This window comes from Struthio camelus, chromosome 3 (genome assembly GCF_040807025.1).
Source record: "Struthio camelus isolate bStrCam1 chromosome 3, bStrCam1.hap1, whole genome shotgun sequence".
NCBI lineage: Eukaryota > Metazoa > Chordata > Aves > Struthioniformes > Struthionidae > Struthio > Struthio camelus.
The window spans coordinates 100,426,611-100,447,034 of record NC_090944.1 but is presented as its reverse complement, the minus strand read 5'-3'; the positions used below and the strand labels follow the sequence as shown (position 1 = coordinate 100,447,034).

The following is a 20,424-nucleotide window of genomic DNA, read 5'->3' as shown; positions in this document are numbered from 1 at the left end:
TTATCTCCAGTGCTTTATCTTAGCACTTTCTGGAAACTTTTACAGTTCCATTTATGGACCTCATGCTTACCCCTCCATTCTAACTTCCAATAATTCCTTAGCATAAAATTGGAATAGTCAAGAATCACTGATATAAACCATGTCTAAACACCATTGCCAGCAGGCACTGCGTTATCAGAAATGGCTGCACTACAAAGTTACCCTGTCTGTAAGGTGATCAACATGCATTTTTTCTAGTATTTCGGCTTTCACAACATTTTGGTTATGCCTGATTCCTAAAAAAACAGTTATCACAGTTATCACATAACAGTTACGATTCTTTGCTCTAATACATACCACTTACACTCCAAATTCATTGCAGGATTTTAACCTGAATAATTACACTGCTCAAGTGTTTCCGCTTTCAAGCTATACTATCATGTGCAACTCCTGCCTGACTCATCTTGTTCAGAATCATCATCTGGAAGTTTCACCATTTTCAAGCATTCCAGACCAAATCCTCAACTCACTGTCACTTTGGTCGTTCCCTACATAGCTCAACTGCAACTGCCATTTATTACTGAGATACAAAGCCTAAACATTTTCATGCATACTTGACGCCAAAGCTTTGCTTTCATCAAGCCTAGTATTTCTGTGATGCTATACTAGGACTGGGTTTTCTTCTGCCACCTTTCAAAGCCAGAAACTGTATTAAAGGAAACTGGAAGACCACGAAGCAACTCCAATCACCAGCCAGTATCACACACACACAACCCACACACAAACCTGCACAGAGTTTCTGCCAAAGTTTCTAGCAAGTCCAGTACCTTCAGAAGACAACTAATTTAAAACAAACAAGTGGCTCATAAAATTCCACTGTAATGTCAACCAGATCTGAGCCTAGCAGAAGCCTGAATATCCAATTTCCATCAAGTCCAATAAAGACTAAATCCACTCCCAAATGTTACACACCTGAATGTACTTGCTTGTTGACCACCACACTTCCCTGTTGCCAACAGATTGTTCAGAGTATCTAAACACCACCCAGAGAATACGACCACACTACCCACTTAATATTTTCCAGATTATATCATAACTTAACTTCTACAGTCTCATCTGTTTCGCTCTTCCAACTCTGAGCTTTCTCTCCTACATTTCCATCCAAAGTTGGCTGAATATCATCTGGAACAGTCAGCCTCAATAATTTTCAATTTTTTTTTTTTTTTTAAAAAAGAAAGCTACTGCCTCAGTTACTTTTTCCTACACTGACTAACCAGAAGACTAAGACTTTCATGGCAGTATTTTAACACGCATGGTCTTCGTCCTCCTTTTTCAAGGAGACTATCACCACACAGCTATTGAAAGCAACCAAAAGCAGCACGGATAGGATTCAAGAATCACCACTTTATTTGTGAAGTACAGTACATTTCTTTGATTCTATCACAGAATGATAACAATACTCAATTGCTTACCTCAGGTCTAAGAGAAGGAAGGATAACAATTTCTTGCAAAGCTTGCTTAGCCAGTTCCTGCCCAGCAATATCATCAAATTTGACAGCTGGCCCACTAACAAAGAAATTGAATACTAATTAGTCTAACAATGAGATACTCTTTTTTTTGGCTGCAGCTGACTAGTTTAATGCATTTGACTGACTATACAGAACCATTTTGAAGCATCTTTTCATTCCAAGAGGAACAAGATCGTATTGAATGAAAAACGGACTCAGGAAGGTACCTGAGTATCAGCTTAGAAGAATCCACTTTTCTTCAGACTTACCTATCAACAATTTCATTCAAGATGAGATTAGCAAGATTACTGTCCACATTTCTAAATATCTTCATGTCTTTCTTTTTTCGAGCAGCAGTGGTAGGAGTTGAAGGCTTATTTGTTCTGCTGTTTTTAGGAGCAGCCTTGAGGTGGGGAGGGAAAGAGGTGGGGGGGGGAAAAAGCACGTGATACCTTTAAAGCATATTGTTAATTTCTTCTACACTATTTTCTCCCGTAAAATCTAATGTATTAACAAATACCAAATATTCTGGGACTGTATTTTACTACAAATCATGCTGTTATATTCAGCCCTACATACAGCATCTTAGGCTACAGTAGTAAATTGTCTGTTTTTGTTTTTTTTTTAAATATTGAACTGCAACTGAAGCGCAATCTGTGCATGCATACTTTGGGCGTGAAAGAACAGGTGGGAAACACTCTACAGTTCCTGTATTCTACAGGAATAAGACCTACTTCCCATATCGTTTAAATACTAGGGAAAACGCCCGTCTGTACTCTGGTTAGGTCCCCCTCAGTTTCCCATGCCGATTTCAAAATAAAGCATTACATTTATTACTACCATTACAGTTAAATGTAGTCTTTTGCCACCTTCTGGTTTCTAAAACTCACTCCACAGCTTAGTCTAGAACGTACTGACCCAAAATTGAGTTTTTAAGACTACAAAATCATATACTTTTATTGTTATTATACCACTACAACACTGCAATAAAGGCAGTAAATCCAGAGTTTGTTCAGGATTTTGCATTAAGTGTCCAAGCATATACAGGTATTTCTATCCTCAGCATACCTTGTGAGTTGAAGTTGCAGGATTTGCTGTTGGTCTAGATACAGAAGAAGCTGATATCCCACTGTAGCTAGGTGTTCTATGGTGACCTGAAAGGCCTGCAGATCCAGTTTTTGCAACAGTTTTTGAACGGGGAAGGGAATTACTCGTATGTGTTAATGGATCCTTCTTTTTCGGCACTGCTCCACTCTCTACAAAGAAAAATCAATGTCATGAGAACGTTTTTAGCAATCATACTAACTAGCACTCATACTTTTAGCATCAATTCCAACCTGAAGATAACATTGTTCATGAACGTAGTGTAGGATTAGAATAATATAGGTTCTTTACAGAGGTTTCCAATACTTTCAAGTAGATATTAGCTGTAGCTTTCTGCTGAAGTAAGTTTTGATTTTTTTCAGGAGCTCTCAAAACCTACAGAGATCTTGGAAAAGCTGGAGAAGTCTAATTAAAGCCCTGTAACAAGGGAGGAACACCTTCCGTTACTCAAGAGAGGAGCAGACAGAACACTGACCAGAAGATTATTTTCCCCAGAACTTCTGAAAATTATTATTATAATAAATGCCCAAGTTTCAATCCATTAGATTCAGGACATCCATTCCCTAAGTGATGTTACTAGGCTTGCTACTTCAGACACCAGCTAACAATTTATCAAACATCTTCCACGAACAGAAGCTCTACTTAGGCATTTTAGTTTGGGAAAACTAACAGTTATAACTGAAAGCAACTATTAGAAGCTTTTTGCTTACAACTTTGTTTCAACTCATATCTCAAAGGGTAAGTAAATTCTGAAATTCTGAAAGAATGGCTCTGAAGCAACTCATCTTCCTCCTTCAAAATTAATCTTAAAAGATTACAACATTAAATTCAAATAACACTCTACGTTCCACTCGCACTTACTCCAATTCACCTCCATGTTGGAGCAGGCAGGTCTCAGGTTTGGTGACTGATGTAGTTTAACATAGCGGCCAAAGGTAAACTAAATCACAGTTTAGATAAAATTTAAAAAGGCCATTTTAATCAAGAGGAAATGAAGTAAATAATGCTCGATTCCTACATTCTCCATAGGGGACACAGGTAGAAATAAGGTTCATCGACTCAGACCTGGCAAGTGTAAAGCATCAAGACACAGAGTAGACACAAGAACATCCTTTAGCAAGCACATAGGTTGGGGTCAGGTTAGTTAGCAGTTACAGCGCAGCACTAGATTGGTTTGTGCTGTGCAAATACAGTACAGGAGGCTATATTTCACAGTATCGTTGGCTGAAATGGAAGTTGTAATGGAAGCCTTATTTCATATCCTTATAAAAAGAATTAAGGAGCCTTTTGATAAGACACAAAACTAAAGCATCAGAGCTAAGGAAGCTCAAGATGGACTTCAGCTACAAGTTTCTTCACTAAAATTTTAAAAATAGACTACTCAAGTTCTTTTGTCTTGTCAGTCTTAAATAAACAATGAAACATACTTGAAGGTAGAAAGCCTCATCATTTTGAAAGTTGTGTTTAAAAATTCAGGTAGGAATACTTCAGTGAAACAGTATCACTAGATTTAATACCTATATTTACCTTACTCTTTAGAAGGGTTAATTTCTATTAACTTTAAGAATCCTTAAATAGTAAAAAACCCCTATATACTACAAGGAGCAAATCCTTATACAGCCTGAAGTGATGAATAATTTGCCTAAGAAGCTTCCAAAGCAAGTAGATAGGCAGCCCTTCCTCAGCCACAAATCTACCTGTTTTAAGAAGTTTTAGAAGCTCTGCAGAGGCCATCATAAACAAGGCAGATGCATCAACATGCAAAACACAAGGGAACTTGAAGAATACAAATAACTACATCATAGCTGTAAAATGTTCCTTGTAAAAAGAGGGCCGTCTGACTAAGTCACTCAGATACTCAGAGCTGAAAAGTTTATGTTCCTGCACAGTCATTTCCAATCAAAAAACTCTTCAAGTTAAGCTTACTTTAACTTTCAAAGTCAAAAAGCAGCATATCGATCTATTAAAAAAACCTAGCTATCCAATACTGGCTTGTTCAATTGAATCAAAAGACAACATTTAAATTTTATTTTTCAGCATCAATTGCACGCTTCAAAGACAACATAGGAAGGCTTCAAAAAGTGAAATATTTTTCCTCCAATTCCTTTGCCTTAGCATCGTGCTGATTATAAACCTCTTCCAAAATAATCCCCATCTCTTAAGAATGATACATACATACATTGCAATTCTGATTATCATAAAATTGCATAGGTAAGGAATACTTCAGGAAGGTGGAAATACAGAGAGAACAGAAAGGGAAAAGAGAAAGGTTTAAAAAGCAAATTACAATTCAGTCTAGCTGAACCTCTAGGAATCAAGACCATTAAGTTAGTGTTTGCTCTGTGGTCAATCCTCATGAGTAGCAAAGAAAGAAAGAAGTGCAAATGAATTACTCTTAAATGTAGTTGTTCCGTTAACTCAACAGGGAGACTTCATTTGTTATACAAATTCTCAGTGAAGAAGCAAATGTCTTTATAAACAGCTAAATAGAGTGAAAACAAAGTAAGGATATGTTTCATCAACCTTAAGGGAAATTTGATGATCCTAAGCACCTGGGAATAGAGAAACAATCTGGGAAACAATTCCTCACCCATGTGCATTTTAACCACTCAGCTCTAGCTTATTAAGTAAACAGCAACCCTTTGTATTTCTAAAAGCAAACTGATTATCTTTTGGTTTGTGCATTGAAAACTGAGTAAGACAGGTCTTCAAAAAGTTTATGTTGTCTTATAACTTCTCAAACATCAGAAAAAGTTTAAATTAAAATTAGCAGCAGCAGTTCCAGTGCTGCAGAACAGTTTTCAGCCTTCATTTGTGAAACCTTGAAAAATCAGTGACGCAGATTGCTCAGAAATTCCTCCCATATGCTTACTGATAACCGATATAAATAACTTTTCTTAGTCACTTTATATGTGGTCTGTGGACCCCACGGTGGGGGGGGGGTGGTGGGGGGAAGAAGAGAGAACAGTTTAAGAAATGTAAAGGCAGTTTTATTTAAAAAAAGCAAACAAAAACTTTAAACTGCTTAGCTATACATTTCCTGCAAACATAACATAATGAATTACATCCATCAATTGTAAGAGCAATAGTTATTCAGGATTAACATTCATTATGCTCCATATTGGTTACTCCTTCAGAGATTACATTCAGATTTTCCGCTCAGTGCGTTCAAACAACTCCTTTACAAAAAAGCTTCAGAAACTAACAAGAGCCTGTTCTGCGTTTTGCATGAAAGCGTAGCTACACAGATCAGAGATACAGCTTTACTTTCTGAACTGACAGAGCCATGTCAATAAAACGTCTACTACTGTCAGATTATGGTGTTAAAAAGGATGTTAATATTACTACTTGTTCTTCTATGTGGTAAACGTCAAAAAAAGAAAAAAACTCCAAGCCACACACACACCAGCACATCTCTGTATTAATAGCAGACTTTTTGCAACCAGAAGGACATTGCCAATATATCCTTACTATTAGAGACACGTCAGCAAACCCTTCTAAGCGCAAACTGAACTAAAATAATTATACAGCACCAACGTTGTGGTAAGAGAAGTGCAATCTAAGGCGCTCTCTGACTGCATATCATGTTGATACTTAATGCTAAATGTAAAACAATATGTTGGTACTACTGTAATACTACCTCTATTGTATGCCCAATACAAATTAAATTTATAAAAATCATAAACCGCCTTGGCATGATTGGCATAAAAACACCCTCTTCTCCCCACCTATTAAAAACAAACTCATACAATGCAAAGGAGAACATGCATGTCTGAAGAAAAAATCCAGTAAGTTGCTTTGCATCTAATCTAAGACAGTTTTGAGAACAAGAGTGACAGATATTAAAAAAAATATTCTCCAAAACAAAGTTTCCAGTCAAGTCTACTTGTTACTACTCTTTTAAGACAAGTTATTGTGCAAGTCTCCTGCAACTGAAGGCTAGGTGCTACCTCTTATAATGAAGTTTTATATAACTTCAACTGCACATAGAATGAAACGTCTAGCTACTCAGGTAAGCTAGAAAACTACGAATAAGGAAGACTGGGATAGGTAGTCACTTGTGCTAGAAACAAGTAGGTGGATCTGAAAGGTTAATACAAATCCTATCTTGAGAGGAACAAAAAACTCAAATTTAGTGATTTGGAAATATAAAAATTATGCAGCATAGCTGTGAGAAAGTAAGACAGACATAAGATGCAAAAAAATTTTAAGGAGTTCAGGTTTTAATGGCAACTGACAGAAAGAAAAGCATTCACATTTTAACACTTCTCCAAAAGAAGCCCTTTCTTGACATTAAAACTATGAATGACCATCTCTCTCACGTCATTAAATCCAAGGTTTTTATTAAAAACTCAACTCAATCAGGCAATAGTGCAGGTAATAATTTGTCCAGATTAAAAAAAAAAAAATTACTTAAAGCCCTACAGCTCTGTACCACTGCAGTGTACCTCCTCAATGGCAACAGCCCTCTTACCTCAAGTAGCCCCCAACCCGATTTTGTATGGGTTTTTGAAGGATTTATTTTTCAAGCACCAGTACTTTTAAGAGAGTGCAACTGTTGGTGTGAAAACAATACCTTTATTACAACACTTATAAGGGAAGAATAATGACAAGATAATTAACAGATTGAAGCAGAACTGATGTGGTACTTTAAGCATAGTACCAGCATATTCTTACAAAGACGACCCCTTCACCTGAGAGAGAGAGAGGGAGAGAACGTCAGCTTTGGGAAGCCCAAGGCAAGAGGAAGCAACACTCTGTTAGGGAAATTCACATGACAGTTAATAAGTTGACTTTCCTGATAACATCCAGGATCTCACAGCTATAGGAAGTCAATACTTTGGGTAAACCTCTGACTTCCAGAGGCTGCTATGAATCTGAAATATACCTTCTGCTGGAAGAAAGTGAGTAAGCTTCTTACAGTCTTGTCCAAAGTAACCAGTCAATAGAAGTTCGGTACCTAACTATTTTTAATTGCCTGCTCTTTAATCTTTCTGCCTCTTCTCAGAGCCCACAAAGGTGGGGTAAGTGAAAGTTTCTCCATTAGTCTGCACTCCCCCAAGAGGGTCCCTGCAACACATCTGCCACAGTTTCTAACTTCTCCAAATTCAGGAGCAGCCTTGGAGAAGGGGAAAGGGAATCTTCTCAGGAAGCAGGAAGAGACAGATTGGCAGGGAAAGGCACCCCCAGAAGATCATGGCCCCTTGCAGTTGTGTCTCTACTCCTTCCTGCACGGTTCTAACACCATGAGTATGACGTTATATGGGTAAATTCACCAGTACCACTTTCTAAAAGTTCACCAGCAACGATCATCTCCCTGCTGCAGGAATTTCTGTAAATAAAAGCACCTGACACAGAACTGGCAACGTTTCTTCATTTCCAACAAACATCAATGGATACTCTCTTTATGCTTTCTTATTGACAGACTTAAGTAACTGAAGTAACTAACAGATTTAAGAGGAACGAAAGTTCAGTCTAACCTTCTCCTGCAGCATCCAACCCCGAGAAGAGTTGGAGAAAATAGTACAGAAAAAGGCAGAAGGGAAGAGTTTAAAGAAAAAGCTGTTCATATTGAATCAGATGGAGCATCTTATCAACTTTTGCGTATGTATGTACTCATTCAATCCCCAATTACCCAATCAGGTAAAAACATAGGAGTTGTACAGGCTCATTCTAAAGCAGAAGTTCAATCTACTTAGGAACTTATCTTCAGGAGCCATTTTAGCTACAAATGCTGTTAAAAATACCATACAGGAAGCAAACTAAACTAGTAATGATGGAAGCGCTAACAACACATTGCCTTACTAGTTTAATTTGCTCATACATCAGAAAGGAGAAAAAGCAAACAACGAGATGCCTTTAGATCTAGAAATGAAGTTAAAAAACAAAAATCAAAGGCATGTAGTTTATGCTGTTTCAAGTTTAGTTACTCTAAAAACCGAACACTGCTCTTTACTCAGTAGATGAACTTTGTGAACTCCATTGCTTCTAACTCTCAGCAGCACTTAACATCACTCTAATCCACTGTATGATTTAGCAGCTGAGATCACGGTTGCGACAGAAACTTCCTGCTACCTTAAAACATCCCTTGGAGACAATTCAAACTCCACAGTAATTTTACTCTTGTGTACAGATAAAGCGTAAGTTTACTTCTTATATTTCAATATTCTTTATACAATCTCTTGGAAGAGGATAAAAACATCCTTCTCTGACAAGGAGCAAGAATTGGGTTTTTCCCCCCTTGTTTTAATTGTGTATCACTTTCTTAGAGGTTAAAAAAAAAAAAAAAGAGGGAAATTTAAAGCAACTTAATGCAAATGCACACTTACTCTCACAATGTTATAAAGGAAGAGCTATTTATGGCAGGCATAATAGACAACCCATCACTAAAATTAGTGGTAACTTACTGATGCCCTTGATTTTTGACTCTTCTAAAACAATTATAATTAATTCCTTTATGTACACAATATAAGTAGTATTTGCTAAAATGTTGTCTTAGTAAATAGCTTTGGATTCTAATATTTGATTTAATAAGGAACAAAGACAGTCGTTTCAAGACCATACTGCATGCTACAAAATAAAACAGTGTTACCAAAGCCTTAGAAAGGATGGAATGTATTTTATACAAAGCCTTTAAAAACAGAAATATGAAACAGAATATGAAATTTTAAAGAAAGTTTCTGGGGCCAGAACATAGCATTGCACCTTTTCCCTTGTAATATCGTTTTTCCTTGCAATATACCAGAAACTGAGAGACATCCCCTTAATAGTTAGGCGCTGGTGAAACCAAACCCACCTGACTGGAGATGTCCATTGCGGCATGCCAGGTTAGTACTGTCATTATAGACCTCCATTTGCGGCTTGGAAATTTGCAAAACTGCCTGCAGCTTCTCTATGCAGTAGACAGAAGCGGGGAGGGAAAAAGGACAAAATAAACAAATAAAAAACAAAAATGAACCAAGAAAGTTTATGCATCTTGAACACTCAAAAGTCTACTTCGGCTTTATTCCACTTGATACAGGATTAAAGATAAAAGGAATATTTCTATCTAATCTACATGTTTAACAAACTTATAAAAAAAAATTCTACAAGTATGTACATGACTGTAAACAGCTTTAAAGCTAGCCATTTATGAGTTAGTTAAAACCATCTCCAGTCTAGCAATTGTAGTTACTTCCCAAAAGCAACAGTCAGGATTAATTCAACACTATTAAAAGATCTGTGTAGATAACCCATTTCTGCTCCATGAGTCCTCCATGGGGTGTTACTTTTGACCAACTGCAGGAAGTCACTACTTTCTTTGCAAATTAAATGCTTCACTGAAGCAGTAACAAGCAGTTTACTTTTTACAGACACCTCATCTACTCAAGCAAGACATCACTTAGACATCAGTGAGATGTCTGTCAAAATTGGTATTTAGAAATAATTGCCTAATATAAAATTGTCATGCAAAGTGTGCTCTCCAAGAGGAATACCTTAGTAACATCTCAATACAAGATTTATAAGATTAAAGATTAAGGAGAAAGAAATTAGCCCTAAGAAGTCATGTTAAACAAGCCAAGGCATAAAATCAGAGAGAAGAGTTCTCACCACCTCACACCACAAAAACTAAGAAATAAGTCTCGAGACTATTTGTTCTCTACTGTTCACCCACTGTTCCTGCTCTTCACACCGCAGTTAAAAACCCTCTAGGCCATACTTTTGAGGCCCTTTGCAACCTCTCCCTTTTTTTCCCCCCTCGCCCATTTTAAATCCACCTTTTCTAAGGAAGCAAGTCATATGCTGTCACACTTGCCTCAATTTTTTTTTTTTTTAATAACAGTAACCAAGAAGGTGCAGGGAAACAGGTGACCGTGTAGAGAAGAGACAACCTCTGGCAACACGAAAGCACATACTGCAAAAAAAGCTCAATTTTACTTAATCTGAACAGACAAGATCATATATGCCCTAACTGAAGAAAGGAGCACCGTTGAGAGCTTGCAGATCAGACAACAGATAAGCTAAAACACTTCATTAGTTCCACTTATTAGCATATTATGATTTTTTCCCATCTTTTCGCTTCATTTCTTTCCTCTGCCTGCTCCTGATCACTCATAGCTTAGCTTCCCCAAAAACTATCTTCACACCCAGTGGTTTAAATGATGGTTTAATAATAATGTTCAAATTTAACAAGTTGCAGCTTAGAACAAAAACATTGTAACGAGGTGAGCATGAAAATCTGAATTTCAGAGTAGCATGCGTGCACCCTGGGTTTACTTACTTTTAAACTGAACACAGTGAGGAGTTGAATATAGTAAAATTAAAAGTCAGAGTCACACAAGAGCAGTTTGCAAACAAGCACAAGTTCTGCAACTGTATTCCTAAGAAAAGCCCTGTTAGTATGACTGACCACAAAAATAGCATTACAGCACTACTGACTGTGATGGCAGAACATTCTGCTCTGTGCCCAATGCATGCAACCTGAAAGGAACACACACAGCGAAGCTCGGGAAACAAAATGAATATTCAAAGACTTGGTAAGATACTAGATAAGCTGTTAAGTTTGGATAGCGTTTCTGAATTTTACAAAGAAACTCTAGTGAGTGTCCCCAGTAAAATCAACTAGCTTGGGCAGGAATTCTGGAAAAGCTATTTGCTTCAATACTGCAGTTTGAGTCTGGGGTTTTATCAAAGTGATCGATTCTTATACTTCCATGGCAGTTCCATATATGCAGGAACCCCGAAATTGTAACAGAAACCTAGGAGAACAGACTGGTACAGTACCTGTACAGTGTTAGAACTAAATATCACTGCAGTGGACATTGCTTGAGGACATTTCTGACTGTAGAAAACAATCTCCTCCTGTGACTCGAAATATATCAAATATGATGGTTCTAACACAAGTGATCGGCCATCTAGGCCATCACTGAAGAGATCAGGGCTATGAAGATCATCAGAGCAGAATTTACCCCCTCATCTAAATAACTGTGCATGGCTAACACCCCCTAAACCACAGTGAATCCCTCCCCTACCAAAATAGGGGCATCCCCCAATTTAAAATAGTAGAATTTGGAAATCTCCAGATAGCTAGCATAACTCAGTATTTTCATTGGACTGCCAAAACGATCAAGTCAGCTGGAGTTGCTCTGAAGAGTATCTGGAATAACTTCAGCTTCCAAGTAGTGTCATAGTATAGCTTTAAACAGAATACAATACAGTAATTTAGCCTCAAGATGAAAATAGGGATCAAAATAGCAAAGCTAATATCCAAGGTAAGTAGCTACATTCCTCCTGTCTGAAATTAAAAGACAACACCCCCCATCAGTGGTGTCACACAACTTAAATTTAAGTTGATGATCCAACATGCTGCCAAAAAAGTGCCGAGTGCTTTGAAGAGACAGTTGTAATCCATGTAATTTAATTTCCACTTTCTACGTATTAGCGATGTTACTTGCTTGACTGCATGGAATTTCAGTTAGATAATCTGCAGTCACGTATTGGCCTATCAAACAGGATGAAGTATTTCATGTTATTACCTATTTCAAGTCTATTTTATCTTGCTAGCTAATGCAAGGAAGGACTTACCTACTTTCCCTTAAGGAAGGGGGAAATTCCACAGGGCAAGAGGAAACCTCCCTCTCCCTCCAAAACCGTATTCCTTGATATCAAGAGTGGGATTTAGGGCAAACTATTTTAAAATAATCCCCAGCTGCTTCAAAAGCCACCAATTTAACTGAAGTAGAAAACTGTCTATATTGGCATTGTCTATATGCCACTTAAACTCCAACTATCTCTATTACTACAGGCCACAAGTTAAGAGCCATCTTTAAAATCTCAGAACATGTGATACAAGTCTGAATTACCTAAAATTTCCACAGTCCATATAAAATGGCAGGCAAAGCGATAAAAACAGATGCTTTAAATAAAGTTGGTTACATGGTTTACCAAATATCGTTCAAATAGATCCATAACGATTCAAGCTTGCAGAGATTAAGTCAACCGTAAAATCTCTCTGAAGAGCCTCATTTTCCTTCATAAAGGGAAAATATGTATTTCACTTGCTCCTTCCTATCCAAATTTTGCTTTCGCGTACATCATTGGAGGCAGATTTTAGTGGTAAGCTGAACAAGAACCTACGTGGAATAAAGTACTGAACTTCACATAATATCTAAAATCCCTTCAATTGTTTTTTGGAAGTAACTGATTATACAAGAAACACTGTTCCACCCATTCACCTTTCAGCTTGCACTCTGAATGATGAATACAAATAGCATGTGATCATGCGTTATGGTATTACAGTTGAATGTACTAGCTTGACTTCAACTTCAGTGCTTCTGCAATTTTTACCCTTTTTATCTTCTCAATCAGAACAAAGCAGGTAAGCAACTCATTTAACCCACAAGTGCTACTACAATGAGACAAACAGGATCAATCACTACTCACAGAATTAATACAGACATTGCTACTATGAGGTTCAGGAAACAGCAACGTTAAAAAAAAAATCCTAGTTACTTGTTATAATTAGAATGTCAACAACAGGCTGTATCTTGTCAATGATGGTTAGTATGTAATCACTTCCATTCTTTTGTCCCTCAGTTTATATTCCCTCTGGGAGTCAGCCCTAACCATCGTGAGCAGAAAACACAATCTTTGAATATACTGAGATTCTACCACCAAAAAGCTGTACTAAAAGACAGAAGCTGGAAGCCTCTTCTACTCCATGCTCCCTTCACACGATAACAAAAAGGGCTAAGGACACGAAGAACTTTGGGGAAAGAAGAAGGATTCTTTCTTGTGGCCATGATAACCTCCCCACCCTTCAATCATTGATTAAGGCCTAAGAATCACTAAGCACTAAGCGTAGCAGGAGAAAAGAATATGAGGAGACTACAGAGCAGCCAGGAAAACTAAGAGGGCAACTTAGTAGCACTCTAAACACAATGCAAGATTAAAGCAGCAAATACACAAGCTAAACAAAACAAACAAAAAGCCACCTCAAAAAGCCCACAGCTTTGTGTCATGCATTCTAAACATGAGAACTTTGGAACTGCTTCCAGCTCAGTCAAAAAAATGGAAAGAAGGATATTTATTGCTCTTTAGGGGAGAACCAACACACATGTCCTTGAGTTTATCATGCACAGAAAGATGCCTTTTCCAAGCTCCCTGTTTTACTAAGTGCATTAAGAACTCAGATACATATCGATTAATTTTGATAGAGCTAAAACTATACAACATTATGCTTCTGAAAAGAAGTGATCTTACCTGCTGGTCTTAAAAAAGAACATGACTAGAGGAAGACTGCAAGAATTAGGATTTCATAACCTCATGGTCTACATAATATCGAAGAACTGTTTTTACAATACATGCCAATAATCAATGCAATTGTTATAAACATAAAAACAGAATTAACACTAACAGGAAATAATTACACTTACAATAGACACACTTAAGCGTTCATGATCAGCAATACATCGTAAGTTGTACTACACAGTTAACACAGAAATTCTAAATTAACTCCAGCATAGACAGGGCCTCCTCAGTTTGCACAGTCAAGTATGCTACAGCATACAGACGCCTTGGTTACTTTTATACCTATATTTTTTTTAAGGTAAAGGGAAGTGAATCATGAGATTCTGGCTTCAAAAGCCAACAACAGCCTTGAAAAAATATGACACTCTGCTATAACCAAACTTAAGAGACCCTACACAGACAATGAGTCCTTCACTTTGAAATTTGCAAAGTAATATTTTAAAAGAATATATTACTTGAAGTCGTGCAAATAATGACAAACTTTCCAAAGTCATGAATAGTAACTGGTACCTAAAAGCTGCAAGCGATCCTTGGCCATTGCCAAATTTGTCATCATTTTAGACTGCAGACGTCGAGCCCGTTCACATTGATCACCTTACAAAGAAAAATCAATGTTAAATCAGATTGTGGCAAATAAAAATGTTTTAAGTGCTAGAATACTGTCATCCAGCCTTCCCTCTTCTTCCTCCCACCCCTCATCTACCGTGACCACTGAGAAATTTCACTGCAAAAAACAGGAAAAAATACCCTAAGGCTTTCTGTTTAATCAAGAATTTGACATTAGCTGCCACTATCTGCTTTACAATATTGTACAGAGCGGGCAACTTGAGCGCTGCACTGTTTTGCACATCCTCCAACATCTCATGCTAGCCTAATATCTACTCTTTTCTTTGCATTTTTCTAGGCAGCTGTCAAGCAAGACAGATATTTAAAAAGCTTGAAAAGTGAGTGAGAGGCAAGTACAATTCAAAAAAAATTTATTTCAGCAAAATTAACAGATTTAAATTCAGTTGACTGTGTCCCTTTACATTTCAAAACATGTAATTACGGATAGTAATATTACTTCCTACAAACAACATCTGTTCAGGTCAAACTTCTTTTAAACGATGCTCATTCAGACAGGCTGTTGTTGTGGAAGTAACACGTCAATATACACTGTCCATAACATTTTCAAAACACAGTAGAGAAACAAAATAGCCACCTGGGAAAGAAGTTTCAGGCATGAGGTTTTAGGGGTTTTTTTTTTTTTTTACTAAAAATGTTTTGAGGACAGGGATTCTCAGCAAGCCCTTCACTACAAATGTTTCTCCATAGCACATATCTGCTTCTATACTAAAGCTTAAAATGCTTCTTTACACAATAGACGGCTTTCTTCTTTTGCTGCAAGCGTTCAGGTATTTTTGCATAAGCTATTCAGCAACACAATAGTAGACCATTCCAAAAAGTGTTTTGTTTGTTTATATTGAAAGGTATATAAAATCCTGCAGCTGTGAGAACACAAACTAATCCAGGACTGCCAACTTCAGCCAATCAAACTGAAACTTGCATAACGGGAATGCCAAAATATTAAGAAATTAGCTATTTCACTTAGGAATTTTCACAACCTGCTTATGATTTTGGATAGCCTGAAAATACTTGGAGCAAAACTTGTAAATGCTACAGCTCAGAACATTAAGGTAGAACAAAGAAATAGACCAGTGTTCACCTACAGCCCAAGTGAGAACGAGAAACAGTCTTACGTGCTCATACAACACACAGTTCCTAGTACCTGCCATGTCCAGCAATATTGATTCCTCGCTTTCAGAAAGCCATAAACCGGTATTGATCAGTACGGTAAATCTTTCCCACAAAACTAAAAACTGGCTTACCTTGACCAATAACTAAGACAGCTATTCCTTTTTCCAGTTCTTCAATTCCTTTCTTATACCATTCAACAGCTTGTTCCTTTTGTCCTGCTTAAAAAGGAAGTGAACCCATTATTTTCTGTAATGAATTAAAGTTCAGGAATGGTTCCATATAATGCTGCATACAACAAGCAAGAGGATGGAAGATATATTCGAACAAAACTCTATGATTTAAAGAAACACTGAAAGGGACACCGTCAACTTTATTTCTACTTAGTTTCAAATAAGCTTTTCCATGAAAAATAGATATTACACCAGCCTCAAATCACTTTTGCCCGTTTAAGAATACTTCTCCAAACACGTTGAAGAGATCACTTCCCTCAAAAAGCCCTCAACTACATATATTCACAGCGAAAATGTTGAAATTAACAGTTTTCTTTTAGCATACCAAATCGAGATACTCCTCTGAATCTTCCAGTGACATTCAATACTGACATAACAGCAGGAACACAGAAATTCAAGACAACAAGGAAGGAATCTAAAATACTACATGAGTGCGATGAGACTTCTTTTCCTCTAACAGTCAACTTCAATAGTCAACAGATGCAACTTCTGTTCCATCTCCGGCTAACTTCCGTGGTATCAGTTTGCTTTTCATGGGTATATTTCTTTGTTCATCCTATCTTGAAGCTTCAGTATTGCAAGTGTCTGTCAGCCTTTGCATGAAGTACAATACATGTAGAATGGAGACTACACCACAGTACACAACTTCATAAATGGAAATTACAGCAAATACAACAACGAACACGTCTACAACTACCCTAGACTGCCTGACACCATGACAGCAAATTAAAGATAGCGAAAGATATTCAGATCTGCTACTTATTCGCTCCCCGTCTGCAGATACTCTGCATCCAGAAGATACTTCACTGCATACTGAAACATACTTTTGGAAGTCAGGTATGTCACGCTTACAATCCCTTTCCACAAAGAAATTTGGCACCCCAAGAATTATAACTCAAGCCTGGCTATCATTAACAAGCTACTAGTGCTAAAAGATGCAGAAATGCCTAGAAGAAGGCATTCTGATATCGTCAGCCTCATTTCAGATGAAAGGGTCTCTAAAAACTGTACGTGCCAGTTATGAGCGACTGTGTTGCTTCTGCATTCAAACTTTGAGAACGCGAGACCCAAACCTATTTTCTAGAAAGTGTCAGTATTTCCAGAACCTTCTTAAGGGCTTTATCTTTCTCATCTCCAGTTGCAAAATCTGTTTGTGATATTTGGCAAATTAGCCTGTGCAATAATTCCATGCTTTGCTCTTCTCACCAATGTAAGCTACTGGAGCAGCATCTTCCTACAGTCACGTACATCACAAACATTGGGAATCATTTCATTACTGCACTTTCCCTGCCGGCCTCCCACATCCTGATTAAGGACAACGCTATATAAATGAAATAATGGAAGCTAGGTAACTTTGATCCTTCCTGTAGCCTTCTTTTTCTTTAAACTTCTCCCCATCCCTGTCACCTATCACCAGTAGAAGCAGTTTCAACTTCAGTGCAAGTATAATGCTGCTTATAGCTATTACAAATCATATTAAAAAATGATTCAAGTCAGCTTTACCTACGGAATTCTGAAGAGCAGTTGTGAACATGCCAAACGTTTTATTAAAACCTCACTCCCACCTTCTAATTGGAGAAGTTTTAAAAGCAATACAACAGACCTACTGACAAAGAGAGCGCTCTGAATCTGCATACAGTAACTTAATAGTTTTCAGTCACTAAGACTGCAAAAATACAAAAAAATAAGAAAACCCACACACACTTCAGAAATCTTTGGCTTGCCTTCTCAATCCTATAGAAAAATGGAGTACTAAGCTTAATTTTGAGGGTCCCAAAAAAAACGTGTCTTTCCCTAACGATTTAGGAGCATAAAAGTTAACGCTACAAGTGTTATCATAGTTACTGAAGCACACAGCTTCCAGAGCAGCACGAACTTCACATAATTAAGAAAATATTAGATACCTGACAAATATCAAGCATTTCATATTCTATGCCTAATATTGCTTTCTATTCAAAGTTATTAAAATTCATTTAAATAACAAATATATTCAGAGGTATGTATGTATACCAGTGCTATAACCAATAAAGAGAAATAAACCAATAACCAATCTACGTATTAAAACAAAGCAAGTTCCTTCCCAGCAAAATGAAGATTACAGTTGCAGGGTTGTAACAGCTTTTTTTTAAGCTGCTTGCGTTAGCAGCATGGATCTTTTTTCTTACTAAACGTTCACCTTGCACAACTAATCCAAATATCACAATTCCAGAAATAAAAGGAAAAAAAAAAAAGACCCACACACACCATGATAGGAAACAAGATTTGAAGGTTTAACTTTCAAGCCTCAAACCTTATAACCATCAATGGATATAAACGACAACAGCATAACAGGTGCCTGGTAGTATAAGGTTTAGCTACACTTCATAGAGCAGTTATCAACAACACTAAAGTTTTAAGCTACCTTAAGCCTCGAGTTCTTTCTTGCTTTGCTCCTACAACCCTCAAACTCTCTTGTATTGTACATCTTCTCTGACCTAACCCTGCTGCACGTGTTTTTTCCCGAGCTAACCGCTGCCACTCCCAAATTGTCAAAGCAAAGCAAGATACACCGTCCATTGCTTCATGATGCACTCAGCATGTAGCTGCTACAGAAGCACTATCCCCTATACATTTTTAACCTCCTTCTCTACGATACCACTGCTTCATTAAAGCTCAACTGAATATTAGGGCATACATATGGAAATATGGATATTTATAGGGAAGCTTAAAACCCAGCACCGCACGACCCAGAGGTCTACCTTTCAAACACTGACAGAGTTGTGCCCCTGCATTTAGGCCAAATGCACTAGCAATTGCTTTCATTTTTGGCTTTGTTTTTAATCACCTAACCGAAAAAAAAACCACACACACACACTTCATTCCTGCATTTTACTTAATCTAACCCTAAACACTCCTTAAGGTCCACTAGCTGCAGAGCCGTATCTTTTAAGAATAAATAGGCCAAACAACTTAAGAGAAAACATGTAACAAAAAAGCAACTTTTAAGATATTAATAAATATTTCTTTCCTTAAGGGTCAGATGATCTGACATGGGCAGACTATGAGCTAAGCTTCCAGAAGACTCACTTAAACATTTACATAACTGGTAAGACAGTACACTAAAGAACGGACTTATATTATTGTTCTGAGGACTTTTGGCGGCCAGGTGGCTCGGTTAAACCTGAAACCTAGTTACTGACACACGAACAGCCCTACTTCTTTCTTAACCCCCTTACCCAGACCTGCGAATTCTAAATTTAATTTAGAATTATTAAACGAAAACGCAAAGGCTGGGCCAAAAAGCGGTTTTTGGGCCAAAAACGCTGTTCGGGCCGCAGCCCTGGGGTCAAAGCTGCACCTTGTTTGATCAACAGGAGGTGCAGGCGGCAGGCCGGGGGGACGGCAGGGCACCGTGCGCCGAGGGCAGGGCACGACGGCACGCAGCTCGGCCTCCCTCCAAATCCTTTAAAACCCGTAGTTCTTACAGAGGCGGTTAAATACATACATAAATCGGTAAGGAGTAGTACCGCCGCCCCAGGGCAACCGAGCAGCCCTCCCGACGCAAAGCGGGCGAAGCCGTCGGGGCGGCAGCTCCCCGCCCGCCGGCCCGGCCCAGCCCGGCCCAGCCCGGCCCGCCGGGGCTCCCCTACCTCTCTCGTCCTCGTCGATGCGCAGCGCCATGGAGATGCACTCGAAGGCCCGCTTGTGACAGGCCCGCACCGTCTCGGGCGCCCCGCCGGGCTCGGGCGCGTCGCCGGCCGCGGCCCTGCTGCCCTTGGCGGCCATGAGGGCGCCGCGGGAGAGGCGCTCGCAGAGCCAGGCGAAGAGCAGCCCGAGCTGGAAGGCGACGAAGCGGAGCAGGGCGAAGGCGGCGAAGAGCGGGTACGAGAAGTAGTACAGGTTCCGCTTGTGGGGAGACGACGACGACGCCGCCGCCGCCCCCGCCGGCGGCGGCACGGGGGGAGCCGGCCCGGGCGGCGAGGAGGGGGAGGCCCCGGCGGCCGGGGGCGAGGAGCTGGAGCCGGCTGAGCCCTTCTTCTTCCCTCGGCCGCCCGGAGAATTCATTCACCGCCGTCGCCATAACCCGCTGCCGCCGACTGACAACAACCGGCCATGGCGGCGGCGACGCCCCTTTCGCACGGCCCCGCGGGGGGGGGGGGGGGGGAAGCGCGCAGCGGCGGTTGCTGGATGCGAAGGGAGGTAGCCGCCCTCGGCGCCGCTATTGTTGACGCGCCGCAGCGAGGGCGACAATAGGAGGCGGGGCTGCCGCCGCGGCCGGGCGCCTGCAGCTCCCGGCGTGCCCCGCCCACCCGCAGCGGGGCGCCGGGCCGCGCTGGGACACTCCCCCCCCGGACTGCAACCCGCGCCGGCCTAGCACCTCGTTCCGCGCGGCCTGTCGGGAGTCGTAGGCCGACCCCCCCCGCCCCTTGCGCCGCGGGGCACACTGGGAAATGTAGTCGAGGGGTTGAGGACGTCTCGGGGGCGCGGCGGCCGGGCCGCCCCCCTGGGCTCCGCCGTAGCCGCCGTTGGCGGGGCGGGGCGCGCGCCGCCGGGGAGAGCGGGCGGCCGTTAACGGCCAGCGCGCAGCGCCGCCTGGC

At 39.7% G+C, this 20,424-nt stretch overlaps 1 protein-coding gene across 4 annotated transcripts in view; it reads right to left on the bottom strand.

The window, feature by feature from the left end:
- SPAST (spastin) overlaps positions 1 to 20,140 on the bottom strand; it is a 35,783-nt gene extending 15,643 nt beyond the window's left edge. The window contains exons 1-7 of one of the 4 annotated variants that reach the window (XM_068939337.1): positions 19,477 to 20,140; positions 15,749 to 15,835; positions 14,391 to 14,474; positions 9,388 to 9,483; positions 2,556 to 2,743; positions 1,757 to 1,890; positions 1,452 to 1,545 (exon numbers count right to left, since the gene is read on the bottom strand). In XM_068939337.1, the coding sequence (XP_068795438.1) occupies positions 1,452 to 1,545; positions 1,757 to 1,890; positions 2,556 to 2,743; positions 9,388 to 9,483; positions 14,391 to 14,474; positions 15,749 to 15,835; positions 19,477 to 19,891 (1,098 nt within the window). In that variant the 5' untranslated portion in view covers positions 19,892 to 20,140. The remainder of the gene's footprint in view (positions 1 to 1,451; positions 1,546 to 1,756; positions 1,891 to 2,555; positions 2,744 to 9,387; positions 9,484 to 14,390; positions 14,475 to 15,748; positions 15,836 to 19,476) is intronic. The other 3 variants (XM_068939338.1, XM_068939339.1, XM_068939340.1) reach the window with 3 other exon arrangements.
- Positions 20,141 to 20,424: the final 284 nt, after the last annotated feature.